This window comes from Desarmillaria tabescens (genome assembly GCF_030435595.1).
Source record: "Desarmillaria tabescens strain CCBAS 213 chromosome Unknown EV420scaffold_17, whole genome shotgun sequence".
NCBI classification, from domain to species: domain Eukaryota; kingdom Fungi; phylum Basidiomycota; class Agaricomycetes; order Agaricales; family Physalacriaceae; genus Desarmillaria; species Desarmillaria tabescens.
In genome coordinates, this window is record NW_026848316.1 from 396,273 (window position 1) to 412,689 (window position 16,417).

General features: G+C 47.6%; 6 protein-coding genes across 6 annotated transcripts; 2 read left to right on the forward strand and 4 right to left on the reverse strand.

Moving 5' to 3' along the window:
• Positions 1–9: 9 nt before the first annotated feature.
• EV420DRAFT_1542845 (fungal-specific transcription factor domain-containing protein) lies at positions 10–3,732 on the reverse strand. Its single transcript, XM_060473176.1, has 16 exons — positions 3,508–3,732; positions 3,302–3,448; positions 3,232–3,251; positions 3,120–3,177; positions 2,679–3,065; positions 2,268–2,624; positions 2,184–2,216; positions 1,944–2,131; positions 1,731–1,890; positions 1,559–1,676; positions 1,268–1,503; positions 1,079–1,215; positions 994–1,017; positions 355–945; positions 149–297; positions 10–84 (listed from the first exon to the last, which is right to left on the reverse strand). The coding sequence occupies exons 2-15, from the start codon at positions 3,371–3,373 to the stop codon at positions 249–251; spliced, it is 2,430 nt and encodes an 809-aa protein (XP_060330796.1). The 5' UTR covers positions 3,374–3,448; positions 3,508–3,732; the 3' UTR covers positions 10–84; positions 149–248.
• Positions 3,733–3,907: 175 nt separating this feature from the next.
• Positions 3,908–7,096, forward strand: EV420DRAFT_1542873 (translation initiation factor IF-2). Its single transcript, XM_060473177.1, has 7 exons — positions 3,908–4,083; positions 4,139–4,964; positions 5,018–5,077; positions 5,129–5,834; positions 5,891–6,258; positions 6,302–6,495; positions 6,535–7,096. Exons 1-7 carry the CDS (start codon positions 4,000–4,002, stop codon positions 7,012–7,014), a joined length of 2,718 nt encoding a protein of 905 aa, XP_060330797.1. The 5' UTR covers positions 3,908–3,999; the 3' UTR covers positions 7,015–7,096.
• A 59-nt stretch (positions 7,097–7,155) lies between these two features.
• On the reverse strand, positions 7,156–8,549 carry EV420DRAFT_1222795 (chord-domain-containing protein; the record flags this gene model as incomplete). Its single annotated transcript, XM_060466478.1, has 8 exons — positions 7,156–7,293; positions 7,349–7,456; positions 7,500–7,622; positions 7,680–7,787; positions 7,843–7,866; positions 7,924–8,237; positions 8,329–8,419; positions 8,466–8,549. Coding segments are annotated over 8 exons (990 nt in total), but the record flags the coding sequence as incomplete, so codon positions are not given.
• A 1,727-nt stretch (positions 8,550–10,276) lies between these two features.
• On the reverse strand, positions 10,277–11,670 carry EV420DRAFT_1479781 (uncharacterized protein; the record flags this gene model as incomplete). The annotated part of the gene is made up of 5 exons (XM_060469608.1): positions 10,277–10,579; positions 10,631–10,812; positions 10,861–11,266; positions 11,321–11,568; positions 11,622–11,670. The coding sequence occupies 5 exons, from the start codon at positions 11,668–11,670 to the stop codon at positions 10,277–10,279; spliced, it is 1,188 nt and encodes a 395-aa protein (XP_060330799.1).
• Positions 11,671–13,023: 1,353 nt separating this feature from the next.
• On the reverse strand, positions 13,024–13,364 carry EV420DRAFT_1642869 (uncharacterized protein; the record flags this gene model as incomplete). Its single annotated transcript, XM_060477422.1, has 4 exons — positions 13,024–13,054; positions 13,106–13,158; positions 13,217–13,297; positions 13,350–13,364. 4 exons carry the CDS (start codon positions 13,362–13,364, stop codon positions 13,024–13,026), a joined length of 180 nt encoding a protein of 59 aa, XP_060330800.1.
• Positions 13,365–14,025: 661 nt separating this feature from the next.
• EV420DRAFT_1542909 (WD40 repeat-like protein) lies at positions 14,026–16,057 on the forward strand. Its single transcript, XM_060473178.1, has 11 exons — positions 14,026–14,230; positions 14,283–14,311; positions 14,368–14,440; positions 14,492–14,604; positions 14,658–14,698; positions 14,762–14,868; positions 14,919–14,996; positions 15,049–15,170; positions 15,223–15,371; positions 15,433–15,510; positions 15,567–16,057. Exons 1-11 carry the CDS (start codon positions 14,081–14,083, stop codon positions 15,602–15,604), a joined length of 978 nt encoding a protein of 325 aa, XP_060330801.1. The 5' UTR covers positions 14,026–14,080; the 3' UTR covers positions 15,605–16,057.
• Positions 16,058–16,417: the final 360 nt, after the last annotated feature.

The following is a 16,417-nucleotide window of genomic DNA, read 5'->3' on the forward strand; positions in this document are numbered from 1 at the left end:
ACCCAAACAACGCGACACACACGCGACTATCACATGACCATGAATTCCTATATATATCACATTTAGTTCCCACGTCACCGACGAAGCGTCCGATTCTTGAATTCGTAAATTCTCCTGCGTCAACGGTTAAAAACTTTGATAAATGATACATTGGAGCAAGTTCTATCTGAAATACTGGTTATTATACAGAATTATTTGTGATTTAGATTTTAACCAAGATGGGGCTTTCAATATTCAAATTTAAAACGTCACCCTCCATGAGAAACTCCATCAAGATACGCCATCCAGTCATACAACCTGTAGCAAAAGTCAGAAGCTCAAGTCCATCAAACCCCAAGCGACAAATGGACTCACTCAAACCCGTTCGGAGCATTAGACCACACGGCCATGGCTTCATCGTCAAGCTGCTCCGGATTGAACGTAGCCGACGATGACAGAGGATCCCCAGGGCTATTCGCCGGAAAAGTGAAATCCTGCGGAACACTTGATGGCACATTCATGTTATATGACGTGCCAGCATTATATGCTGAAGCAGACGCAGCCCATTGTTGGGTTGGATCCCGAATCTCGTCGGAGAAGTTTACCAACCCATGGAGGGGCATCTTCCCCAAATCAGCACTATGCATCGGTAAGCCAAATAGATGGTCCTGGGAGGTATAAGGAGTATGAGATGGCCCAGCTACCGGGTTCGATGCTGCGCCGTTGGTATGCGGCTGGCTGGGGGATTGCTGAGGAACGCCCCCCGCACCGAAGTCGACGAAATCGGTACTCTCAGGCGCGAATGGAGACATTTCCTCAGTGGATGAGTTGGTTCGAGACCGACTCGAATCAGTGTCAGAAGCTATGCCTGTTGTATCATGATCGCGGCTTCGTTTTTGGGCTGGTGGAGAATTCTGTTCAGGTAGCGGTAAGTCACTAGCATTGGCCAGCTGATACATGAAATCCCTGAAGAAGAGGTTAGCGGATTGATAGCTTTTATTAGTTTGTTTTTACCATAATCGTCCCGCTAAATGGTAACTGTAGGGTTAGAGTAAGTGGATCGATAGAAACACAGAAATGTATAGGGGATCCGACTTGCGTCGATTCCATATCCTTCATCACTTGCATACACTTGAAGACATCTTGCATTTCTTTCTTGGGGTTGAGAGCAAGACCCGACTTTTTCCCTCCCCAGATGTTCAGTAACAGAACGATCCCAGCAGCAAAAGCGTCGAGCTGAGACAAACTATTAGTTATTATAAGGCCCATTTGAACAGACTTTACACACAATACATGCATGCTGCGCCCAAGATCCACCTCTTCGTCGTTGTACATCTAAGAGGTGACACAATGAACGAGCGGCGTTCGTACATATCGCAAGCGATGGGTATTGCAATGGACTCGAGTTTCGTGGAGATGGTATGAAGGGACGGTGCACAAGGATTTGAAGGTGATAATACGATGTGTACAAGCATACAGATTGATTGAAGAACAGTTCGTCTTCACGATGAGGGTCCCACCGGACTGTGGCAAAGGTTACTTGCTGAGAAACAAAAGTGATATGAAAACGAGTACTTACGATGCTCAGGTACGGAGTCCACCCATTTATTCAATGCAGAATCAAGTTCGGAAACAATATGCTGCTCCCACTCTTTGCCGACGAAACCTAAAAGGACCTTTGATTTGTTCGGGCAATACTGTAGACACCGCTATATCAGACTTTGGAATGAGGACTATAATTAAACACTTACTATAGTGCGCAGACAGAATCCAAGCAACTGGTTCAATCTCAAAGCTGTATTGAAATAAGCTATCTTGGATGGTCTCCCAGGGGGTTGCTTGAATGCTTTCTCGGGATCTGGATTTTCCCAATATTCATCGTCACATTCGATGAGATAGCCGACATCGATGCTATATTCGGGTAGTGAAAGAGACGTTGTGAGTCTGACAAGTAGAATGCTTACTCCTCATCATTTATCCCGCTCGGTCGACCCAATGCACAACTAGCATCTCGATCCATTGCCACTAGACACCAGAACACCTTTTTCAACATCTCGCTCTCCACAGTGGGCGGACCGTTCCGCTTCCTGTGCGCTCCAATATCTTGAGCCAGCCGTAGTCCTATTCCGATTACTGTCCAGCTTGCCTGTGGGAATATAAGTACGGACGAAACAGCCCGATATGAGAAAGGTAACTTCCTGTGGCGAAGACATGCCAAAAATAAATGCTCCGAACAGCTATAAGATCGTTAACCATCGGAAAAGAAAGAAAAAAGACAAGTGCCTGACACAATAAAACTGTAGGTCATGTATCGTTGGCGGTACGAGCAGTGACCGCCTTGTGTTTTGGACTTGATTGAACCATTTCCAACCACTTGATTGCTTGGAATCCTCTCCGTCAAGCAGTACTCGAGGGTCATCAGATTGCCGTGAAGCGTTAGCGCACACCAACAGTACAACTGCGCCAAACATCTCGTCTCTGAGATGGAGTTTATCTTTGACGCATCGTCGAAACGTAGGCCCATGAAGGCATGGGAATATTACGTCGTTCTTCGTTAAAAACATATCAATCAAATCCGCTAGGAGATCATCTGATGGAAACGTGTATGTGCACACATAGGACGGCTCTGTGTTAACCCATTCCCACTGTGTAATCCGTGAATTCCTAAAACACGGCAGTTGTATTGGGCAGACACCTACAGATCGTTTCGTCCTAAACTCCGGGCGCATTGCATCAAAAAGACTGGGCGGAAGCCATGAATCTTCAGTGCTTGCATATCCGTGTTTGACATCCATGACTGTCTGAATAAGTTGAACGCTGCTGGATTTACCAAAGAATCGGTACATCGAGTCATCTCGCACTTCAAGCCGTTGAAAGTCATCCGAGAGCGTTAGATAATCTTCCGGCTCTTCCTGCTTTATACTTGATATATCGCTAATAGGTAAATTTGAAGAGCACCCTGTGGCAGCCAGTTCTTTCAAAGGCATGAGAGGTGACGTTGTGTCGTGTGACGGAGGCACGGAGGTAGAGGGAGGCTCATCGAAACGGGATGAAGCTCGCCGGGAATTTTCTCCTTCTAGAACAAACTAAGATGGCACATTGAATGAGCGACGAGTGGCGAGAAGTATTCTTAAACGTACACTGCTCATTGCATTACTATCCAGTCTTTGGACCCTTTTATCCAAAGGTTCGACATTCCTTGTTTATGTCGCGTTTGACAGGGAGAAGATAGCGAAGTTGGAAAGGACTTACCCCTTCGATACCGTGCGTTTCTATGCGATAGCATTAGGTACTCGTTATACCTCGAATTTAATCAACGCACTTGTGCTGCTTCAAGGTACGTGCATTCTGCATCGTACAATTTACAGTTGGAGCACCGCTCACTTCCATCCATTTTCACACCATCGCCTGATAATTCACATTATAAATCGAGGCATCGAGGCAAGATTATTGGTAGCCATACAGCGTACTAAAAATATGGAGGCCAAAGTCATGGATGTGAATTGAAATGAAGAAGATATAGCGTACTTTTCTTGCGTCGACAAAAATCGCACGCTCTATGCAATCGTCCTCTTCTTGTAGATGTAGTCGTCCTCGTTTCCTGACATGGGGTAAGTGAAGGAAATGCAGAAAGAGCGGTGCTGTGCCGGTGGTCGTCATCGTTTGCCGCAAAAGGCCAATGACGACACGTGCAAGTAAAGGGAATTTCGGGCCGGGTCGGATTCCCCTAAGCAAAAAATAAATATTTTTTCGGTTGATACATAAATAGTCGCTCTTGTAGTCGAGGCTCCCATGTTTTTTCTTTGTGATTCTCAATATTGCAGGGTACTTAAATACTTTGAAAATGCGTATGGGCCCCGGTAAGTCAAACAAAAATCTGAAAATAAGTAAATTCCCAAGTTGGTAAATTTGATAAATATTGACGCCTACCCAATATTATTTCCGACTGCATCGACCAAGAATTGACCGGGCTCCTGCTTCCAGTCACGTCGCAGCGGGTCGTTTCTTCTACTATCCTCTATGCATTGCAGACGACACGCTTGGCCCAGTGTCTGTCGGAAATGCGTTCAGACTCGACAGTCATCGACTGCAGCTAAGCTGAAAGTTCGTTGTGTCCTGTTGACCCCTGCTCGTGCACGTCCTCATTTGTTACACTTAGGACACAAAATGGGATACCGCTTCATCGCCTAGGTCCTCGACGTCGCCTCTGATGAGGAAATGGGCACCCCGCGACCCGTCCAACATCTCATTACCGTCTACTGCGTCAACAAGTCCGCGATCGTCTTCACTGGGAGCTTCGAAATGGACTCGGCCACCTCAGCCGCCACCGACGTCAGGGTATGTTCGTGGTGGTGTGAGGACTCCGGAGAGTGCTGGCAGGACAACTCCGACGCAGACCGTCGATTGGATGAGACGTATCCCTAGCAGGCCGTCGGAAAGTGCCACTGTTCAGCCAACCATTCAGCCAACAATCATCCCGGTACGGACAGACGTGAAGCCCTTGTCGACTATCGGACAGCGTCAACGGGATCTAGGACGCGGAATAGAACGAGGACTCGCCCCTCATCAGCTTCCCAAAAAGCCGGAAGCGGTTCCGGATTCACGAAGGCGAGATTCCCCGCAAAGCAGGCCTCCGGCAGCAGTATCTAAAGCAAAGGTTGAAACCCGGTCTGATGAAGCTGTTCTGGAGGAAGAAGAGGATGCGTCGGAAGTGAGATATGAGCCGGAGGCCGACGAGGGTGCAAGTCTCAGAGATCAGGAACGATGGCGGAGCAAGCATCAACGACATGGAGAGCGGGGATCTATACTGAAAACAATGGGATACGTTCGACCTACTACCATTGAACAGCGCTCCACATCAGAAGTCAAGACTGTAAAAAAGAGACCGCGGAAAGCAATTGTCGAGAAACACGTTTCCCCTGACATTTATATCCCTACTATGATATCCGTAGGTTCATTATCTCAGTTGTTGGACGTTCGCCTAAGTAAGTCGTGTTACCATACCTTGAAGAACAGTCTCATTCATGCACCTTTGCAGCAACTTTACAACGAGCCATGCGAAGAGCAGGGATGGAGGATCAAATGTCTTATGATCATGGTATGCTGCTTCACGACCTCTATCCATTGTTCTAACAAACGAGTGACATAGTTCTCACCGCTGACTATGCTGTCCTACTGACGGAAGAATTCGGACGAAATCCAATCGTCGACGATGAGCTCGCCTTCAATCTCTACCAAGTCCCTCCACATCCCGACCCCAGCTCTCTTCCTATCCGTCCACCAGTCGTCACCATTATGGGTCATGTCGACCATGGAAAGACGACTCTCCTTGATACCTTACGTTCCACGTCTGTCGCAAAAGGTGAGGCGGGTGGTATTACCCAACACATTGGTGCTTTCTCCGTTCCTGTTCCCGGTACAAAAGACACTATTACGTTCCTCGACACGCCTGGGCATGCAGCATTCTCCGCTATGCGTGCCCGTGGTGCTCGCGTGACTGATATTGTGGTCTTAGTCGTGGCAGCCGATGACGGTATAATGCCTCAGACGAAGGAAGTCATCGGCCTAATACAGAAAGAGAAGGGCAATATCCCGGTCGTCGTTGCGATTAATAAGATCGACAAGCCGGGTGCCGATGTCGAAGCTGTTCAAAAGGCATTGTTAGCGGCTGACGTACAGTTGGAAGAATTTGGTGGCGATGTCCCCTCAGTAGAGGTTTCTGGATTGACAGGAAAGGGATTACCTACACTCGTGGAAACATTGTCTGCCATGGCAGAGATGCAAGAACTTCGTGCTGAGCAAGATGGTCCTGTGCATGGATATGTTCTAGAATCACAGGTGCAGAAAGGGCTTGGGTGAGTGCACCGTCTCCCTCAAAAATGATGGGACCCATTCTGAAATGTTTCTCAAGTGCTGTGGCGACAGTTTTGGTGCTTCGGGGGTGCTTGAAGCCAGGCGCTCATATCCTAGCAGGGCTTAGTCAAAGCAAAGTACGAGTTATGTCTGACTCTACAGGAAAGGTTGTTAAAGCCGCCTATCCTGGCATGGCTGTGACCGTGTCTGGCTGGAAAACACTTCCAAACGCGGGAGACGAGGTGCTTCAGGGCTCTGAAAGCGACGTGAAGAAGGCTTTAGCCAACAGGGTTAGGCAGGCGGAGATCGAAGCGTCGTTGAAAGACGTAGAGGCCATTAATAAGGCTAGAAGAGAGGAGCGGGAGCGGCGAGAAGAAGAGGAAGCTGCCGCAGAGGCGGAAGAGGCCGGCACGAGAGCAAAAACCTGTCGAGACTGGACCAAAGGAGCTGAAACTGGTCGTCAAGGCAGATGTCAGTGGTAGTGCGGAGGCAGTAGTTGGCGCCATCCATGGGATTGGGAATGACGTTGCAATAAGCCGTGTCATCTCTTCTTCCGTTGGCGATGTATCAGAGTCGGATATCATGATGGCGAAGGCTGCGGGAGGTATACCATCTCATTTCCAACCTCTTGTTTGTTGTTTGGCTTTTCTGATTCTAGTCCCTGTAGGCACTGTTGTTGCATTCTCTGTCAAAGTGCCCAAGCCTATCGAGGCCATCGCCATTCAAAATCAAGTTCCGATCTGCTCGTCAGGTATTATTTATCGATTGGTAGATGATATCACGGCGCGTGTCGTAGATCTGTTACCCAAGATTTATGAGACCAGGGTTACTGGCGAGGCGACTGTTTTGCAGCTTTTCGACATATCGTTGAAGGGTGGGGTAACGAGGAAGGTCGCTGGATCTCGTGTAATTAGTGGGCTGGTTGAGAAGAATAAAACGGCGAAGGTGGTAAGGAGTGGAAAAGTTATCCACGAAGGTCCGTTCAATATCTTCTGTGATATACGTGCAATTGCTCATGTACTTTTAGGGACCGTGGACACAATGCGGATAATGAAAAAGGAGGTCACGGAAATCCGCAAGGGAACGGAATGTGGACTGGGTCTGGCAGGATACTCAGATCTCTTACCGGGAGACACCGATTACAGACGTACTGAGACCATAGAGAAACCGGGCGTATTATAAATATACTATGGTAGGGACCTTGTGTTATTATTCATGAGCTTAGAAGAATGTTTTATTATAGATCTACATCTATTACGAATACAGCTAACTCATTCCGCCATGAAGGATTCACCCTGCCCTCACTTGATTCGATGCATCCAAAATGATTTCCTTGCCACCGATAGTCCCGGTTCGCCCACCAACCCCGAAAGTAACAGCGTAGTTACCGATTTTCACTAGTTCGCTTTTCTCCAGGACAGGCCAGCTTCGGCCATCCTCCTTCTGAAGGTGGAGTTCAACCTAGGAAAGTGCAAGTCAATCTCGTAAAGGAGGCGTCAAAAAAACCAGGACGGACCTTGGTTCCCATGATTTGGAAGGTAGACATGTCAGCGTTTATCGGACCCACGAGATCGATGGTGCGAGTGAATCTCTTCGTATCTTGGAACAAGATGTCAAGGATCACCTGTGAACGTACGATCAGTCTAGAACGATCCGGATTGTACTACCAGATATACTTTATCACTCTCAAACTTTACGGTAGTCTTGTCTTTATCGGCTTTCTTGGCGTAGATGGACACATGCACCTTGTCGACGGTCTGATAATGCTCTATACGACACTCTGTCAGTGTCTATGTTTGAAGGAGCATGAGGTCTAATATGTTGGTAGACAAAAGGATATAACGCACTGGTCCAGGGGCTACCTTTACGGCAAAAAGGTGGCGGCCAGTTTTGCACCCTTCAATCTTAAGAAACTCGTCAAACTCGAGGACGCGACGTTTGCAGCAGAGATAGCCCTAATTTGGAGAGATGAATCTCAAAGAGGGCTTCGCCAGAATGTAAGTGATATACCTTGCTGCCTTCTCTGAATATCGGCTATGACGCGAACAAGTTAGTAAGACGCGCACATCGCGGATCTAACGGCCAACGAACCGGAGACGGGTGGTATACGCAGACAGTCCCTTCTCCATCACCGAGTCTGTTAAGTTCATCGCTGACGAAAAGTTTACCGCAACCTTTCCTTAAGCACTTCGTTCCCAGTGCGACCGGTACGGAAAGATCGTCCTCTTCTTCGATTGCTGGCGGAGGGGTTTGTGTGGAAACAATAGGCTGAGAAGCAGGTGGTTTCGATTCTGACTGAGACGAGGTATTAGTAGGCACCGTTTCCGAGGTGTACACCTCCTTGCCATCCTCGGAAAATGATACCGCGAGGTTATTTGGATTGGTAGGCGCCTTTGAGGGTTCAACTTTTGGCGCATCATTAGTGTGGCGTTCGGTTTTCATACATCCCTAGTAGATGCTTAAAATTTGCGTACGTTTCAGAAGGTGCATGCATACATACAGCAATCTTCATGAATTCATCAAACTCTAACACAGGCTTGTTGACATCAGAGCAACACGACCACGACTTGAGTCCTTCATGGAACACCTACCTTCCATTAGATTACTGGCTGCATAAAGATGTATTAACTCACTGGGGCACCCGGATGGAATATGCACGCTTCATTGCTATCTTCGGTAAACTCTTTATTGCAACCTTTTCTCGTGCAACGAGGCATTTCGAGGGTAGTAGATCGAGCAAAAGGAGTTGAATTTGCACCCGAAATGTGGACAGGACGTTGTTAGATGGAAAGCGACACGATGAGCGAAGTAAAAGTGGGGGCTGATTCTCGAAAATTCGATGACATAAGCATGCTGACGCCGCACTCGAAAGGATTATTTTTGCATACCAAGTCCGGAAAGTTATAAGTGATTTTGTGTCTACAAATTACCCTGAAGTCTAAACAAAAGAAACACTAGGTGTAAATCTAATAGAGAAGGATCATGAAGCAAGAGTAAAATACGATGTCAGATCGGGAGTCATCTCAGAAAAATGCGGACGCCCCAAAATGCACCATGACCTTCAGGCGGCGCTTCACAACGTGACACTCGATGCAGAAACAACGATCATTTTAGGGCTACCGATTAGGTTCTGTTGGAGATCATGTAAAAAGTTTCGCGGCTCGGTCCCTCCCGCATCTACATCACTGGCAGCTTGCAAAGTGAAGGCAGGACAAGAATAAAAGGGGAGAGAGAAGTCAAGAGCAGTTGCGCCCCCCTGCCACATCTGCCAGGGTTGCTTCGAGTTCGCGCGAGTAGTCAACTGTTCGTTCCACAGCTGCCTAAGATGAAAGGTGTGTCATAAAAGATCCATAACAGCATCAAATGCTGTGTTTGGAGACACATGGAAATGTGAAATAAAGACCGTACATAGAGCGAACCGAGTCCCCAGAGGGAACGGAAGGAATCCGAAATGACACCGAGGGGTAATGCGCCGGTCGATGCGTATAAGGTCCGAAATACAAGCCGCAGGTCCATGGGTGAACTTTCCTAGATGTCCTCGTCGGACATGACGCATGCAGCAGATTTCCCTCTGAGATGAAAGAAGTAGATGCAATGAGTAAAATGGCTTCACGTTCCAAGCAATACATATTTTCAACTCCGCGAATGAGGTTTCAGGTGCTTGCATTCCGAGGGGATGGCGCACATAGGAATGGTTGCGATCAACTTGCAAATGTTCGTGTACATCAATACGATGCATCGCGGATAAACCTGTAGTAAAGGTACCGCGGTCTGGCAACGAGTCATCAAAGCCTCCTCTTCCAACGCTTCCGATAGTCACTAGTCACTCTCAGGCGTTCTCGGAAGACCTGTGAGATCCCGCCCGAACCTGTTTCCGCTGGCGAAATTAAAGATTGATTTCTCATGGTGGCTAATACCCGACTGTCGGCCTGAAAGCCCGGAGAGCTGGCCGCAAAGCTGACTAGTCATAGAGATAATATTAATGTTTCGTAGACACGTTCATAAAAGGTTCGTCGGGGACCGGCCCGTATTGTGAATGGGAAAGTGCCTGACGGCAGCAAATGAATAGACATAGAAGCACGGTTTTCGGACGTCCGATCTCAGACAAGGAGAGAGTGAAAAAGAACAGAAGGTCGTTCAAGCGCTTTCATGTTCATGGATGAACGGCCTTCGTCGACGTTCTTCGACGTCAAGCACAAAGGACCATGAAGAGTTGCGTACATTCAGGCTTCGGATGACGCGGATATCGATCTGCTCAGAGACTCGGAACACCACATGATAGTTGATGTGGACAGTCACATCGACAATCGGGATTCGGCAGGTATTGTGGAGCCAAGCTCTGCCTGTAGTATTAAATACATGCGAGCCTAATATGTTATCAGTACAAGGAAGCCCGGAAATGTGGAGGAAACGATACCATGATTATTTGGGTTTCGAAGAATGACTATGAGCTACTGTAAGCTTCCCAGGCTAAGAACCCCACGCCCCATGGTCCAACACGGCCTAAAGTCCTTAACACGCTACTAAGACAACGCTGGAAAGGACTGAGCGAACGTGAGTGGTCTACCACTTTGTACGGATTGCGGAAGAAATAGATGAGACCCTCTTCGCGAAATTTGTGTAAGAGAACTATGAATGGTGAATGTTTCCCGCGAGCATGGTCAGATGAAATAAGATCCAGTTGCACGGTCCGTCGCGCATTATCCCAAGGTCGACCAACAAACTCATAAGCCAAGCCAGCTATAACCTAGAAATAAGCCATAAGCCTCAACTTGACTCAAAGTAATAGGTAGCTTACCCCTCCCGTAACAAGCGTGACACCATGGACAGTCCGTGGAAGCTGCCTCGCAAGTGTGTCTTTCCGTTTTTCGCTCGGTGACTCTATCGCAAGTCTGGAAGCGATTAGGTTATGTGCGGCTTCTTTTGCTGAAACAGAGATGCGTCGAGTGATTTCGAATATCGAGAAAAATACTGCGAACCCTGCGAAGATGAATCAATGAAACAGACCTCGTCAGAAAGACAACATACCGCACATGTCTTTAGCGCAGCCCCAGCCCCAGCCGTCCCACCCGCGACCCGCCATTTCACCCACTTCTCTCATCCAACTTCTAACTTCACGAATTTCTTCTATGTTCTGTTCTCTTGAAGCTGAGGGAATTGACTGCGTACCCCGGAATACTTCTTTCCACGCATGCGACCACGAATGATAGACGGTTCCGCCTTCTAGTAGGAGCCGAACATTTTCCGCCGGCGCAGCGACTACGGCCTGAGCGCCTCCTGCTATTGCCCCCGACAACGCCGCATTCATAATTGGATGTGGGCCAAGGTACGGTTCGAGGGTCGCAGAAGCGTCCACATAAGTCGTCCAGAGAACGGTACCTAGGACGGCATTTACCATCATAGGCGGAATGAAATGTTTAGGTATCACCAGGAACTACGGTGTTATTAGAGTCAAATTCAATCAACGTCATAAATATTGGTTACTCACTCCTTGGTCCTTGACCAACGTCGACAGAAATCGGTGATTGAGAGACGAGCCATGCTTCTCTGCCAATCCTCTTAAAGTTTGCCATCCGGAGACTGAGAAATGAAATTGCCACGTATTCTTATAGAAGATGGACAGATTTACGCTACCTTTTGAGGGCCGAAATAGTCTTACAGGTCTTGAAAAGTATAGAGCTAGACTCCTCGTAGCAGTACGGGCCAAAGCTGCTTGCAAATTCCCTTGGGGTTCCTCTAGAAGAACGGTTAGATAGGAAGGAAATGAAATCAAGAAATACGCCACGAACTGTTGGAGGCGACGCCTGTTTGCTCCTTGACAGCATCGATCTTGGTCATGAACGGATATCGACCATGCAAGGTCAATCTGATGTCCTTGTAGAGCCTACAGGTCGAATTTTTGCACCTGAAAAAGGGACCCGTAGAGCAGGACAATGGACGATGAGGACGAAGAGAAATGCAACGATTACGGCACAGATCCGGCAAGTCCTGTCTGTGGAAACAAACAAAGAATACCGAATTTGATTTCAATTCCAGCAGCATTGATGTCAACATCTCACGGTACCGTTTTACTCCGCAATCCGAATCTTAGTACCTCGTACTACTTGAAAGATGATCCTGTCATGTAATTTTGGAGAAAAGGACCCTCCCCGAGGCCGATACTTCCTGCCGCGGCTTGCTAGACTGCCTCTCAGTACTCAGCGTCGTAAATTTGAAATCTGTTCAAGATTTCGAAACCAATAGATCTTTCACTCCTTGTGGATAGGCACTCTTCTACTTCACACCTTTGACAAACTGAAGAATTCCGGTTGTTCCCTCAATCGCTTCTTTCCTATCTTCCGATGCCTTGTCTAGAAGTTCCTCCCTGGGTAATCACACTTTGCGCTGGCTGCAGTGGGTCCTACTTTCGTCAAATACCCCAAATCGCCTGATGCTGCCATCGGACATCCCGCCGCATCTCCATGGGGAGGATTCTGTACAGGTCAAATTTCCCAACGACATTTGAACTTGCGGAGAGCTGAGTTTTTTGCTCATTCAGGCGGTCAGGGTCAGTAATCCATAAACCCTGTCTTGCCACCTGTGGTGAACCACATGTCCATTCAATGAAATGACTAGGCTGATTAAGTGCACATCTTTATTCCTGGGACTATACGCGGACAGGTCCGACATAATTGGATTTCTGTCATGAATCTTGGGGTTGATCTTTGACGTCCACGACAGTCACGATCGTGCGACTCATCCAAAATGTTATTATATTTTGACTTCTGTTTCTCGGACAGACTACAAACAACTGTTTATGGCTACTGAACCTCATCTGCGCACGATCTTGCTTGTCTCCGACCACTGATATGACGTATCCCACTTGGTAGTAACCTATCAGTGGTTGGTCCGATATGTAGATATGTGATAGTGCTGAGATTTCCAGATCAGAAATCCGCGCAATTGACATGAAGGGTAACCGTGTATAATAATAATACTTGACGATCTCCAATCTACGTAGTGTAAATCTGATAAGCTTGGATGACAAATGTGTGAATAAACTACTAAGTGCGAGTGGAAAGTACGATGATACAATATATATATGCCTGAGAGGAGAGAGAATCCCTGATAACCCGCAAGAAAAAAACCAATGCCAAAGTCCCAGAGAGATAATGCAGTGCTATGAAAGGTGTAATCATTCTAACGAATCTTTTAGGTGGGACTTTGTGTGACTCCTGCCGCACTAGCTTATGGAATGAGCAAGTCGAACACATCATAAGGTGATGGGACTTACGGCAGGGTGATGGTCCGTCCCCCATCGCTGGCAACAACGACCATAACAGTGCCCTGTACGTTTAAAAGCGTTCATATTGTAAAGTGGAGAGAAGACACAAATGCCACATACATCGGCCGTTCGGGATGTTGATTGGATGACCCCGTGCACGACTTGGCCTCTTGTGTCCCAGAAGAAAACACGAGTACCAACCTGCATCGCTTTGAGTTAGGTAGGGCAGTGTACAGAAGAGCGTAGGACGCACAGGCAGAGAGTTCATAGCCAAAATAGTTGAACTGCTGGGACAATTGTGCGAAATGCCACAGTCTTTTTATCTGAGACCAGCATAATGAATAATACACACAAGGGGGTTAAGTACTCAGCAGCTGCGAATCGAAGTCGAACGCTAGATCGGGGATAGGAATTGGGGGAAGAAGGCCCTCGAAAACTTAACGAATGAAAATGGAATTTCATTTATGAAATATCGAAGTTGGTGTGTGAATCTCTGGAGGTTATCTTCATGCACCGCCGCCATGTCGGTTTATGAGGGGTTTTGTGACGGTGGGTCCAAGTTTATGGTCCACGCAATCGGCCATGCAACAACCGGGTGACTGGCCCAATCAAGATCAAGGTCCCAAGGAGGTACTACGCTGCACAGGATTGGAACGTAATATCGAAAAGTGCAGGGAACGGCACCATTTCATGACTTCATTATGTATGAGGGAGATCAGTGGCCCGAGAGTACTACTACCGGTTTTTCCAGGAAGCTAGAGAGGGTGACAGAGTCGAGAGAAAAGGTACGATGACTCGGCAGGTAGGGACCATTCGAGACGCGAACTCCCAGTCAAAGAATAGCATTCAGATTGACATGATGGACGAAGGGAGCCTCGGATATAAGTTCGAGATTTCCCGGTGGACGAAAATAGGAAGAATTTGTTCTTATTTGCCTGAGAGGCTGCACTGCTCGTAGCTGAGTACCCTCACCTCGTTACAACGATGCCGGCTCCAACTTCAACGTCCAAGGCAGCCACTGCCAGTGACATGTCCGTTATTTTAGTCACAGGATCATACGACCACGAAATTCGTTTCTGGGAAGCTTGGAGTGGAATATGCTCTCGAACCATTGCTCGAACTGGAGAATCCGGTGTGCGTGCGTTTCTTGATACGTGTAATTGCAGTGCTCATACCTTGTCATTAGCAAGTAAATCGCCTCGCGATATCCCCAGAGTTAGCCACCGCTCAGCTCCCTTGTTTACTTCCACTCACTGATTTGTACCCTTCAGTAAACGGCTTCTCGCGGCCGCGATACATAAGAAAGTTAACATTTATGAAATAGCCAACGCGACCAACGAACCTGTAATTATCTCATACATGGTCTACCATGTATTTTTGACTCGTTATAATCAGCTCGTCACTTTTGATGGACACACCAAGAACGTGACGTCTGTTCAATTTCACAGCGAGGGAAAGTGGCTGGTAACAGGAAGCGAAGACGGCACTATCAAAATTTGGGATCTTCGGTACGAGATTGAACCCTTATTCTGCTTACTAGTTTTGATCCACTTCCTCCTAGAAACCCACATTTACATCGAACCTACGATAATACCGCTCCTGGCAAGGCCTTTTCTCTCTTTGGTTCTACCATCTCCCTTATTGATTTTCATTTCGTATTTCCAGTCAATGATGTATGTGTTCATCCGAACCAGGGTGAGTTGATATCGTGCGACCAGGCAGGAAGCATCAAGCAGTGGGATTTGTCCGAGAACATCTGCTCTCATGAACTTGTAGGTCGCTTGCACTGTTCAGCATGTTTGATTCAATCATCTTTTTGTAGACTCCAGCGGGTGATATTCCTATGCGATCGGTAACTCTGGCTTCCGATGGTTCATGTTTAGTTGCCGGAAACAATAAAGTGAGTTTGCATAAATAATAATTCTACAAGCTTTTCAGCCCGTTGTTGCAAGGGTCAATGCTACGTGTGGAAGCTAAACGACGAGGCTTCTGGCCTCCCACGCTTTCAAGCAGTGACAACCTTCCATGCCCACAACAAATATCTTACGCGTTGTCTTCTCAGTCCGGATACGAAGTAAGTATTCTCCCCCTCGTTTTGATGGCCCATTCATAAAATGCCGCCCTAGATGCCTAGCGACCTGTTCCGCGGATACCACTGTCAAGATATGGTCCATCTCTCACAACTTTGAGTTCAGGCAGGAGAAGATCCTCACTGGGCATCAGCGGTGGGTCTGGGACTGTGCTTTCAGCGCGGATTCGGCCTATCTTGTCACAGGTACGTTAAGCCAATCGTATCTTTGTTGTTTGGCCGTGACTTAAATCACTTCCCCTCGGAGCTTCCTCCGACCATTCCGCGAGGCTTTGGGAGATGGCATCTGGAGAGACCGTAAGGCAATACAACGGCCACCATAAGGGTAGGTCGCCAATCAAGAGCGTTTTGGCAGGCAGTTGATGTCTTCTCTGGACTTAGCGGCTGTTTGTTGCGCGCTTCACGATGGCGCCGGCTAAGCTCCTATCACGTGTCCTTGCAGTACTGTCCTACAGTCTGTTCTACTTGGCAGCCTCACTAGAGGCTAGAGACGAGATGAAAGAAGTCTTTCGGCTTGCATCTCTCCAGATTAACTGCAGGCTGCTAGTTATTGGCTCTTGTGGATGCCTCGTGTATGAAATAGCCAGTTCTAGAATGGAATCGGTTTGCAGGTCAGCCTCCGGTTATCTTTGATTCTTGAGGGGCACCATTTCCGATAACGTGCGTCTACCTGATGAGTGTAATTGAAGCTCATCATGAAAGCGTCCGACTGATCATATGCCCCAGTCCGGCGTGTTTATGTCCAGGGAACTGGAGTAACTGACTACGAGTGATCTTCAAATGAGAGCGAAGTGTTTCCGTTTAGGATGACGTGTGAGGGAAACGTAGTCAATACAATATAATGGTATTAAAGCTTCCGTCTCGCGCATGCATGAAAAATTTCAACTTGTTGAGAATGGATGGCTGTTATTGATTTATACCTGAGTCCTACCGAAGTGAAATGACCGGGACGCGGTGCCCGGTTCTCTTGCGCACGGATTTGCGTGCTCACCCCTGAAACCAGACGCTGTCAAGGTAGGTAGGGACATCCTGGGACATCTCAAGGCCACAATCACGCCACCGCCTTCTTGATTATCAGATATAGCTTCAACTCTATCTCGATTTCTACCAGATACGAGTATCTTTGCAATGACATGGAAGGACTTACTGCGGACGCTGAAATGAAGAAAGCGTCATCGATGAAGTCAGCCAGTCTCCCAAGCCAGGGTTCGATTGGAAGACCTGGGGTAGAA